General features: G+C 39.0%; 1 protein-coding gene and 1 long non-coding RNA gene across 2 annotated transcripts; both read left to right on the plus strand.

Moving 5' to 3' along the window:
- Nucleotides 1–5094: 5094 nt before the first annotated feature.
- Nucleotides 5095–6836, plus strand: LOC140942338 (uncharacterized). Its single transcript, XR_012166531.1, has 3 exons — nt 5095–5433; nt 6419–6556; nt 6743–6836. It is a non-coding gene; the product is annotated as an uncharacterized lncRNA (long non-coding RNA).
- Nucleotides 6837–7046: 210 nt separating this feature from the next.
- LOC140941310 (ribitol 5-phosphate transferase FKRP-like) lies at nt 7047–10842 on the plus strand. Its single transcript, XM_073390291.1, has 2 exons — nt 7047–7676; nt 10017–10842. Exons 1-2 carry the CDS (start codon nt 7311–7313, stop codon nt 10398–10400), a joined length of 750 nt encoding a protein of 249 aa, XP_073246392.1. The 5' UTR covers nt 7047–7310; the 3' UTR covers nt 10401–10842.
- The last annotated feature ends 1292 nt before the right edge of the window (nt 10843–12134 follow it).

Raw genomic sequence — 12134 nt, forward strand, 5'->3', positions numbered from 1 at the left:
TTAATGGCTCATAATAGAATTTTTACAAGATTAATATGAATATTGATGTGTAGTCTTTACTCATACATTTTTGGTTTTAATTGTGGTTTACCAGCTCCTGAAGGCGGACAGAGTTATCTAGCAACGCCAATTACGCCGCGAAATTGCACAAAATTACGTTTTTATACTCTACCAGGAGCCATATATATCTAAATCGGGGTAGTAGACCGTAACCGTAAAGGTATCCAGGTAACTGGATACCTTTTTCAGGGCTGATGGGGTTGACTTCATCGAAATATCAGGGGCACCCAACGAGAAGATAGTTCAAAACCACTTAAACATAGCATTGTTAAACGTATTTTAGTAAATTATAGGGATCAAAACTTACCTTTTCGAAAATTTCAGCCAGAACAAAGGCTCACGAAAAAATCTAGGTGACCTTTTAAGGGTAAAAATCCGTTAAAAATAGGCAATTATACCATTTTTTAAATGTTCGAAAATCCCATGGAGGCCGACAAGCAAAAAACTTTACAACAAATGTTCCGAAAATTCTAGATCGCAAATCGTCTTCCGAACAGATATTTTCCGAAAATTGTCGTTGGGTGCACCTGAAATATATATCATAGCCATTAAATGTGCTAGTTTTAGCACATTTTGTGCCATCTTGTATGACTCGCGCGCGCATTTTTTGCAACAGCGCCGTGGAAAAGATTAACGAACGAAATGGCGTTGGAAATTACCTCCTTAGGAGATGGATAAATTCCATTTCTGTCATTATTGCCTCCTCTGAATTTAAGGCGAGACCTTGACAATTTCTCTAAATATGAGGACTGCTTTGTTAAACACCGTAGTGAGAGTGTTTTTGACAAATCCAGTGACGAAGAGACGTAGGAGATGTCAATTCTTTCACAGCTACACTAGTAAACAAAAAGGAACCTAGTGGCTGCAAACTTCCAGGTGTGCGACTTCTATCAATGATGGAAAAGGTACCGACTCGAGTTAACACTCGGACCCCTTTTACAAATTTTTGAACGGCCAAAAACTTGCACGGATCCGCCTTTTCTTTACATGCGACCCGCGGAACCGTAAAGTTTTTGAGCTGCAAACAGTACTGTAATCTGTAAGAGAATTTGCGCGTTCCCTCTAAACGTGGCGTTTATCTTGTGTGGACCGTGCAAAGAGCATTCTGAAAAAGAAGTGACGGTACAAAAAAACAATGAGTGGAAGGGGTACAGAGTGAGAGTCGTAAGAACTCCTTTAATGGTACTTTTTAACAAAAGCTCCTTCCAGATCCTTCCGGTAAACCAGATACTACTGGTAAACGCTATGAATGGCTTATTTTGACAGCTCTTGTGAACATTCGAAGGTCTATTACCTTATGGAAATACGAAGTGACAGCGATGAGATCATCAGTTAGAAGGCTTACTTTCAAAAAAGTACTTCGTCCGCTGGCTCTCTTGGCCGCTTTGCGGCCTAAAATGCCCGCTCCGCACACTGATTCAACTACATGTACTATGTTTATTTTAATCATAACTATAACAAAATTCTCAAATCTGATTGGTTCTCAACTGCCCTGATTTCAGCCTTAATAGGACAGTTTAATAGGACAGTACGCGTCATGCCTAAGTAATTGGACAGTACGCGCCATCACGCGCGCGCTTAAAGGGCCTATTTTTTCATAGCTAGCGAAAAAATCTTGGAATTTCTTGTGTTTTGATTTAAAAAGAGCCCTATATATCACAAATTTTGTTAAAGTTATGATTAATTGGTAACAGAACTTCGTGTCGTCCAATTCGGTCTGTAATCATACTCGTGATTAAACAAATCGGACTCCCGCTACGCGGTCGTCCGATTTTGTTAATCACTCGTGTGATTACAGACCGAATTGGACTCCACTCAGTCCTGTTACCATTACTAATAAACAGTTGGTAATAAAAATTATTGCAAATTTTACGGCAAGCAATATCCACTGCCCGCAGTTAGCCCGCACGCTTCGAAACTCGCGAGTTTGATATATAGCAAGTCTAGCTAGCTAGCTCGCATGAGAGCGAAGTTAAGTGATTCAGTAATTCATAAAGAGACAAAATAGATCTTTAATATTATCTACATTCACGGGACACCTCGAAATGGGGAGGGAATGAAACAATGTCAGTTAATCACCAATTAACCTGCGATCAGGCGTTCTTCTTGCTTTTTCCTTTGAAAGAAAAACAAGCTAAATCCAACTAAAAGAAGTAATTGAAGGAGAAATAAGACTGGAGTAGGTCGCGGATAAGCTGGTTGGTTTGTTTGTTTGTTTGTTTTTTATCTTATTGGTAATCAGGAGCCCATAGGCTCCTGGTAATAGTTCGTAATACCCCAAGTTCGATAAAAAAAATTCTAACATGAATCCGTGGCTTTCTGGTTACATTTCTACGTTAGGTTTGGTTTTCTATGTGGTCGTGGAAAATTTGCAATTTTTGTCCGTGTGTTTAGATATCGAACGCAGCTACTAGTGCCAGTCCCTCCTGAGTGCTGAATTTTCAAGATGGCGTCGCTTTGTTATTTTCTAGTTTCATCCTATCGTTCATCACTTTTTACCCTTTCAAAATGTAACCTAAGCAGTATTTCGAGCTTTTTGATATTTCCTCCAGCTGCTGAACATACTTTACAGCGAAATATGAAAGAAAATTCACGAAGAGGACTTAAAACAAACACGAAGGGATCGGCCTGTTTGCAAGAAAAAGCTTGGAAACTATAACAAATGTGAGTTTTCTAATTTCTTTCTGTTTCAATGGCCCAAAATGATTATTAGTGTTTTGGTTACATGGATGATAGTAGACTGCAATTTGGCTGTCAGAGTTGTTCTGTCGTTTTAGTTGTGCGCTGTAGATCAATTCAAAAATGCCCGATTTTTTGCTCGTTTGCAGACAGTGAGTTTAGGTCAGATCAAATAAGAAAATTTTAGTCTTGTCCGTGGCTGCTTAACAATTCTTATGGTTTCAGAAAGTAGTTCTATGATGTGCTGTATCGCATACAAAAAATAAACTTCGCTCGTTAAATTTTGAGGGTTCTGTGAGTTTCAGAAAATGGTGAAAATTTGCTTGTAAAAATGGCGTCCGAGGGGGTCGAATAAAGTGATGCTCGTATATCTAATACAAGAGCAGTGAAGAACCTATGTTTATTATATTTGTCCATTACTGCACCTAACCTATCTATGATGTTAGTATGAACTTATTCTGTTGACCCCCTTCCGTTGACATTTTTAACATTTTGCCCGGTTTTCTCTGACAACCACTCTTAATATGACTAAAACCGAGTTCATGTTAATTGGATCTAGGCAGAGGCTGAGTACTGTAACAGTTTCACCAACACTTACGATTAATGATTTTCGAGTTACCCAAGTCGCTACCATGCTAAATCTCTTGGAGTGACCATCGATCATAATCTCGATTGGGGTAGCCATATGGAGAAGATAATAAAGAAAGTATCTTCTCCTTACAACTAATTTACCAAGCTCTTATTCACCCTCACTTCAATTATTGCAATACTGTTTGGAGAAACTGTGAGATAACCTTAAGGAACAAACTTCAAAAACTACAAAATAGACCGGCCCGTGTTTTGACTTTTTCAGACTACCATGAAGACGCTGGTTACCTGTTTGAACTCCTAGAATGGAAAAATCTAGCGCGCCAGCATAAAATTGAAAAAGCCACGATGGTTTATAAGTTTTTACACGGGTTGGCCCCAGAATATTTATGTTCTAGGTTTGCAATACGAGAAACGGCATATAACCTTAGAGACTCTCAGAATAAACTTTGCCTCGCTTCACCGCGGACAAATTATTAAAATTAAAAATAGCTTTAGCTATAGTGGCGCCATCCTATGGAACAAGCTCCCGTGTAATGTGAGGCAAGCAGAGTCCCTTACGAAATTCAAATGTCTTCTTAAACAAGTACTCTAGGGTACGGCATTCGTTGAAAGCAGCTTTTTTAAAAATATTATCTATCTATCTATCCATCTATCTATCTATCTATCTATCTATCTATCTATCTATCTATCTATCTATCTATCTATCTATCTATCTATCTATCTATCTATCTATCTATCTATCTATCTATCTATCTATCTATCTATCTATCTATCTATCTATCTATCTATCTATCTATCTATCTATCTATCTATCTATCTATCTATCATTACAAGATGAAACACCTCGAAATTAGTCAAAAATCAGGGGCACCCAACGAGAATATAGTTCAAAACCACTTATTTAAACTAGCGTTGTTGAACGTATTTTAGTATTTAAAAGGTAGAGATAGGCTTATTTTTATCCCCTAAATATTTTTCATCTGTTCGGATTTCCTAGCTGCAAGTCTAATGATCCGAAAATTATAGGGATCAAAACTTACCTTTTCGAAAAGTTCAGCCAGGAAAAAGGCTCCCGAAAATTCTAGGTGACCTTTTTAGGGAAAAAATCCGTTAAAAATGGGCAATTATACCTTTTCGGGGGGCTCGAAAATCCTAGGAGAGGCAGGCAAGCAAGAAATTTAACAACAAATGTTCCGAAAATTCTAGATCTCAAATCGTCTTCGGAACAGATATTTTCCAAAAGTCGTTGTTGGGTGTCCCTGAAAAATACTCCGCTACTCTCTTCTCGGTGTTTCATCTGGTGATGAAACACTGCGTCTCATGCTTGATATATTACATGAAAATTATGGAAAGATCATGAATCATGAATGTTGGTTATGGAGGCCTTTAATAGCACTAGACTCTCTAAAAGTTGCTTCTGACAATTTTCGCAGAATGACATGTTTTGACTGTCGGTATCTGCTCTGTTTTCCGAAGGAAGATGGAAAGTGGGTCTGTAAAGACCAGGAACATTGCCGGGAATTTTCCGTGAAATAGATAGGCGTAATCAATTAGTGACGAGTGAAATTAGGGAGTGATTTCAAGCGCGTTTTGTCCATAATCTAATAATTTCCCGAGCCTTTAGGAATTTTGAATTTTTCGACAAAATACCTGTTAGAAACCTTCTTAATGTGCTCTCTCCCGCGTTTAGGTGTTCTAGAGCGTCTTTTAATGCCCTGACATTTTCATTAAAAAAAAACTTATTTTCGCTTTGCTTGTTGCCCCCTCAGGGATTTCGCCCAGAAGGCGAAATCCCGAGGAGGCACTCTAGTATACAGTCAGTATGCCAGAAAAAATCTCGATTTGCTTAATTGAACAGGGGCCGCGAGGAATCGGCAGGTAATGATGACGTTTCCATTGCTCGCGCCCGCAAGTACGAGATGGTTAGGATGACGTAAGACAGAAAATCCTGAAGGGACCTCTTAGGTAGATTTTGTAACATTTATTGTACAGTCACACTTCGATACTCTTTTGCGTTATGTGTTATCATTGACATTCTGTGGAGAAGTCGTTTTGAAAGTTATGGACCAAAAGACACTCGTTAAGCGCAGATGAAGTTATAAGGTGAGTATAACTGTGTATATATACTATGAACACTTGGAGAGTTTGCCAGACACGAGTTCACAAATCTTTCATTGGAAACCTTGCCAGGCACTCTTTCTCTCTCTTTGACCGAAATAAGACTCAGCCCTAAACATTAACAAGACGAGTGAACAACTGCTAGCTTATCACTAGCAGAACGATGAACGGTTACAGAAATTCGCGACAATCAAATTCTGTGCTGACTTATTCCCTGCTCACAGATGTCCTTCCACTATAAAGCTTAAAATAAAACTAGAATGCGCGAGCGTGAATTGATCAAACGTCCTTTTACTTTCTAAGGCTTAGCCTTTCTAAGGCTATCGATTGAAAAATCGATACCGATTTTTATCGATAGACTACTCCGGGTATATAACCACCGATGAAATGCCGGACAGGAGAGCTTTCTCGCGAAAACAAGTGAAAAGATCGCCTTGGCTATGGCTACATGATAAATTACCGAATAGGCGCCTTTCCAGAAAAAGAAAATGGTTTGCTATTTTACTGGTGTCTACATGACAAATAAAACATTATATGACCGCTTGCAGATACGAAATTTCTATTCTTGTGTTCAAAAATCTTCATTCGTTCGCTGTATTCACACGTGACACTCAAAGATAAATTTCGTATCTCCGCACGTCCATGTAATATCCTCTATATGTATATATTCACTGTGCCCGACAGGCAAACATTCATGGCTTATAAGCCTCCAAAGAAGACTGCGTTTCAAACCGAAATATCAGGAAAAAAATTTTCAAGAAATTTTTTTTTGGTTTTATCTTCTTTCTGCTGTGAAGATCAGTTTTCATAGGGTTCGTTTCGTGAATTTTGTCTTTTTAACCCATCCACATTTTTTTTAAAGCACTGATTAGTATTCATCAGTTCTTGTAGTCATGGTTTTGTTGTTCTCTTTGACAATGATCTTTTGCACAGAGAATACAAATCCAAGATTGATATTTGTATTTTACAGATGAATAATCACAGCTGTCACCTTATATGTGGAATGCAATCACCGAATCATAATGTGTTTAAATAGTTTTAAAGAACAAGTGAGGAATTTAATTAACTGGCTCGGCGGCTCGGTGGCTAACTTAGCTTGTCAGTCGAGGTAAGAGTCTTCCAGAACGAGAAAGCTAGATGTTTAGTGGCTTAGCAGCACAATATCTCTTTAGTAGCGACTTGAGACTGGCCAAGACATAATTATGGCGTTTATAATTATTCAAAAAGGAGTTCTGTGTTAGTTTGTTGTTTTGCCTATATATTTTTTTAACCTTGCCTCCGTCTTTCATGTCAGGTCACACCATTTAATTTTAACTTCAAGATTTGTAACGGCTGGAAGGGGGAAGTTTAGAAGAGGGAAACACACCATCACAGCCAATGTATCATTACAGTTTCAGGGCGAAGCAAGAAAGCATCTGACCTTATTGAAACCTCGACGAACGTGAATTATGTGGATTTTGCTTTCGCGTAAAATGTGCCTCAGGGATTCGCCGAGGTGGTTAACATACTTTATTTTTGCATCAGTCACTTTAACTACACTATTGATATACTGTTTTTGTTATAAGCTACTGCTAATATTTTACACGGCTGACTCCACGTTGACCAAGGACCCTAATACGTTTAGGGTGAGCAGTCGACATAGTTGGAAAAAAGACGGTTTAGGAGACAGCAATAGCAACCTATCAGATCACAGGACAAATAGCTCTGCTTTAAGCATAGACTTTGAGCAATCTTCTCAAGGAGGCATTAAAAATCAAAAAACCATCGGATGGAGCTTGAAACAGACCTTGAAACTCAATGGGACTATAAAAGCAAGTTCAACTTCGTCGCTTAAGCGTACGAGAACTTACACGAACGTTGCGATGGATTCAGCAATACAGGGCAAATTAAACACATCAGTTTATGGTGATATAGGCTGCCCTGATAATCCTTGGAAGAAGGATTTTTATGAACTTTTTCGACACTGGATCCAGATTTCTAAACAATACAATATAAAGTATGTCTTGGCGTGTGGTAGTCTCCTAGGAGCGATGCGAGATGGTGATGTCATTCCCTACGATTCAGACATCGATGTTCTCGTCGAACACAGTTATTTTTCGATCCTTGAAAGGCTGTCAGTAAAGAGAGATTTTAATCCTTCAGATGGAAAAATCCGGCTGGTAGTGCAGCCAGAATTTCCCTTAAACATATCGATTGATAAGAGGAGGATGTTTAACTGCGAGGGAAAGGTTGGTATCCTAGTGGAGGGGAGGCGGGGTTACTCAACAAATTTTGTACAGCCCGAAGTCCAACCCCTTACCGAAAAAGGTACCCCTTTTGTATACCTTCTACTGAGCAAATGGTTCCCCTTTCACATACCTTGTTTAGAACTTTTGCATCCCTTTTATCTACCGGTAAATGCATCGTCAGTTAAATAGGAAACAATCACAAAAAAGTTTTCCCGACTTTATGAAGCCATAAAATTCATCTGCTAGCCCTTTGGGCCCTTTCACAGACCCAAATGACAGAATTCCATACCCTGTCATATACTCCAACGAGTAAAATCCCTTACCCTTTTCGGGCGGAGCCTCCCCGTACAGGCAGGCCATAATGGGAAGTACCCCAACCTCGTCCCTAGGGCGCCGTTCCCAGGGAAAAGCGGGCGTTTGAAAGAGAGAGGTGTTTATTCTCATAGCTGTAACAAACTCTACAAAACTAATATGCTTTCGGCAAAAATGTCGAAATAGCAGAATATCCAGTCTAGCCCGTCTAAAGATCCATATCGCACTTTCCTCCTAGAAGACCTCCTAGAAGTATCATTTTCTGTCAGTATCCTCTTTGAACTTCACATTGAACATGATGCAATGCACAAAACTTTGTTAATCAAGCAAACAACTGAACAACTTGAATGATTTCTATCCTTTTTGCTATTTCCTAGTATTTTGGAGTAATTTTCATGGGAGGCGCTTATTATACAGGAAGCGTTTATTATAGAGGGGCGTCCAATACAAACTTAACATCGTAGGAGGGTCTTTTATTAGCCAAGAGGCGTTTATTGGAGAGTGGGCGTCTATTAGGTCATTTACAGTAATATTTTGTTTTCGCGTGCAGTCACGTGTACAATTTCCGGATTTACTTAATAAACACCATTCAAAGAAAACAAGCTCCCGCTTTTAAACAGTATTAGAACAACAGATCCGAGTACGACTGGCACAAAAGTGGTCGCGGATGCTTGCTGGAGCAGCCGCTTTGGCGAGAGCTTTAAATTCCACCAGGCATACTATAGTTTGAACTTGGTTTCACACTGTCGTAATAAAAAAGAACTGGATGGTTGCTCACTAGAGTTTTTCAGTACAGTGTTTCGTCAGAGTTAAAACTGGGTTACACAGTGCTGGTCACCTGCTGGAGCTGGTTCCTTCAAGAGTAGTCGCAAAAGAGCGTTTTGGATGTATTACAGCAGCCGAATCCGAAAGGAGGCATTTAAACTATTACTACTACCAGTACTAAGGAGACTAGGCAAACAATACACAGAGTAGAAAAGAAACTAGAAAGAGACAACGGAATGATCACGATCATCATCATCATTGATTTCTATATCATTATTATTATTATTATTATTATTATTATTATTATTATTATTATCTCTTTTATCACACAGTCTTTGCTAGTGTTCTTTTTGTGCATCAGCCGGGCGCAAACCATGGACCTAGAGCGTCAGTCAGTCAAGTCAATCATTCTGTTCATACACTGAGCACCTTTCTGAGGATTCGCGCAGATCCCAGCATGCAGATCTTTTGAATCTCTGTCATAGTAGCTCTCTCTGATACTTTCTTGATGTTTTCTACCATACCCTTCTTCACTTTACCAAGCGCACCAACTATTATTATTATTATTATTATTATTATTATTATTATTATTATTGCTAGAACTGACGTATATCGCAACACCTCGCGCGGGTAGTTGTAAAGGGCTAGCAGTATGAATAAAGGGAATTAAACCAATGGGTAAAATTAAAGAAGAGGGGGAGAAATTCCCTTAGCCGAGAATCGAACCAGGACCACCTGTTTAGAAAATTAACTGTGCGTGTAATATCGTAAGTTTACGTTGGTTCGGCTTTGACCGCCGTGAAACTTTGACTTGCTCCTAATCTCCTCGCAAATCCGCCTCCAAATGACTGCTACAGCTCTCGCCCGCTTATCCCGCCAGCTATGCAGCCAGGCTGTAATCCATGGTCAGTTACCATGACAACTCATAGGTCTGTCTGAGTTAATCCAGGGTTAGGACTAACCGAACTTCAAAAAACTCGGCCCAGCATATTGTCTTTCCTGAAACATCGAATAAGCCGTTATTTAGTATGGCCGTTGGAATAGGGCGCCAAATTTTTAATGGGAAAGGATGGTGCTTCTAGACCTATTTACAAGCATTGCCCTTTGACCTATAATACTACCAACTGTATTGCATTCCCCCCCCCCCCCCGCCACCCACACTGTCCGTCCTTTTTATAAATTCATTATTACAGTGCTTATTAATAAACTTAAAAATTCAGTTTTAATTCAGACTGAAACTGGCATTGCGCTTCTTTACTTCAGGAAACCATTGAAAAGGAGGAGGACAGATGTGTTTTTGAAGAACCCATGGCGAGACTAATTAAAGGCAAACAGTTCCTTGACGTGTTTCCCTTTTACAACAGAGCTGATGTAGTTGAAGCTCCTTCGCAGAAGAGGCTTAAGCAGTACCATAAGAATGATTTCTATCCATTTCGACCGTGTAGCTTTATGGGATTGCAGGCATCGTGTCCAAATAACTCTTGGGAAGTGCTACGATTATATTTTGGCAGTGACAACTTGGAACCTATCTACAAATGCAAGAATGGTTCTTGGGAAAAAACAGGGGTCGGAATGATCACGATTATCATCATAATTATTATAGGAGCTCTTGGGCTCCTGATTTTATATTATTATTTTTATTATTAGTAGTATTATTTTGAAAACAACAGCACTAATAAAACTGGACAAAATTTGAAAATTAAATAGACTACTGGACGCCGAAAATAGCCTGCAATTAGAACTGGACAACGGATGATTCAGGAAGTACGTACTTTAACATGAAAGTTCTAGTCCGGTCTCAAACTACTGAAATTTCTAAGTAGACGACAGCGACTAGCATTCAAACACTTGGTAGAAGTAAACTGGAAGCCACCCCCCTGGCTTTAAGAAGAAAGAGATGATATCTGGTATTGATGAGAATTGGTTTGCTTAACGTTTAGAAAGGGTATAGTAGCCACAGCGTATAGGTCTAGGATTCACCCTATTCAACCTTTGCAATTATTGTCCAAAAGAAATGGGTTTGAAAGTGGATGTCTGCAGGCTAATATGCCGTGGCATTTGCTTAATTTCTGATTGGCCTGGGTGAGAGTTGTATTTGTATCAAGTGAGGATACAGCTGGGTATCAGATATTAATAAGTGGATGACATGGCTCGAGTAATTCTTTAGTGAAAATAAACAATAAAATTTTTTTTTGGAGAAAAGATATTTGTTGTTATCCAACTACAGCAGTGAGAGTTATGCATTTGTTTCTGTACATAATTATCTTGACGACTACATATTGTTTGTATCAGTAATTAAGGTGCAAACATACCCACTGGCCAGGAGCTCCTGCACCTGGCAGAAATCAGTAGATGAAATCAGTAGATATTCCCGGCAAGTAGCAATGTTATTAAGGATGCACTTCATGAAAATTATGGAAAGGTCATGAATATATCATAAATGTTGATTATGGAGGCCTTTTTTAGCATTAACTCTCTAAAAGTTGGTTCTGGCAATTTTTGCAGAATGAGAAGTTTTAATTGTCGGTATCTGCTCTGTTTTCGGTGGGAAGATCGAAAGTGACTCTGTAAAAACCGGGAGCATCGCTGGGAGTTTTTCGAGAAATTAGTATGTGTAACCAAGTGGCGACGAGTTAAGGGAATAATTTCACGCGCGTTTTGTCCATATTCTAATGATTTCCCAAGCCTTCAGAAATTTTGAATTTTCCGACAAAATACCTGTTAGAATCCTTCTTGATGTGCTCTTTCGCTTGGTTAGGTTTTCTAAAGCGTCTTTTCATGCCCTTACGTTTTCATTCCAAAAAAAAAACCTTGACGCCATCTTGGGACTGAGACGCAAGGCTTCCAACTTGTAAGAGAAAAGCGCTTGGAACGAGGTTGTAGGACTTCGACACGCGTTCCTTTCCCACGAACCTCTGCTGAAAGGAACGGTTAAATTCTTTTCCCCTTGTTCGCAAATATCAGCTGGAGGACACGCACAAATTACAGGATAACTAATTGTGACCGATAGGCAAACATTCGAAGGCTCCTATTTAAAGGAGATTGCGACTAATAAGGCTCCAACTCAAAGGAGATTGCGTTTCAAAACGGAATATCAGACAAAAAACTTCAAGAATTGTTATTTTGTTTTATCTTTTTTCTGCCGTGAAGATCAGTTTGCTCAGTGTTGTTTTTGAGAGTTTTGTTTTTTTCATGACCCATGCATCCACATCTTTTTTGAAGCGCTGAACTCATTACTTCTTGAAGTCATGGTTTTGCTGTTCTATTTTACAATGGTCTTTTGCACAAAGAAAACAAATCCAAGATTGATATTTGTTTTTTACAGATGAATAATCACAGCTCTCACCTAATATCTGGAATGCAAGCACTGAATTATAATGT

This window comes from Porites lutea, chromosome 6 (genome assembly GCF_958299795.1).
Source record: "Porites lutea chromosome 6, jaPorLute2.1, whole genome shotgun sequence".
Classification (NCBI taxonomy): Eukaryota; Metazoa; Cnidaria; class Anthozoa; order Scleractinia; family Poritidae; genus Porites; species Porites lutea.

Excerpts from the sequence above, each read along its gene's own strand:
- LOC140941310 (XM_073390291.1), top strand. The coding sequence starts at position 7,311 with ATGGATTCAGCAATACAGGGCAAATTAAACACATCAGTTTATGGTGAT. Across the intron at positions 7,677-10,016 it reads TGTTTAACTGCGAGGGAAAG|GAAACCATTGAAAAGGAGGA; the intron begins GTTGGTATCCTA and ends TCTTTACTTCAG.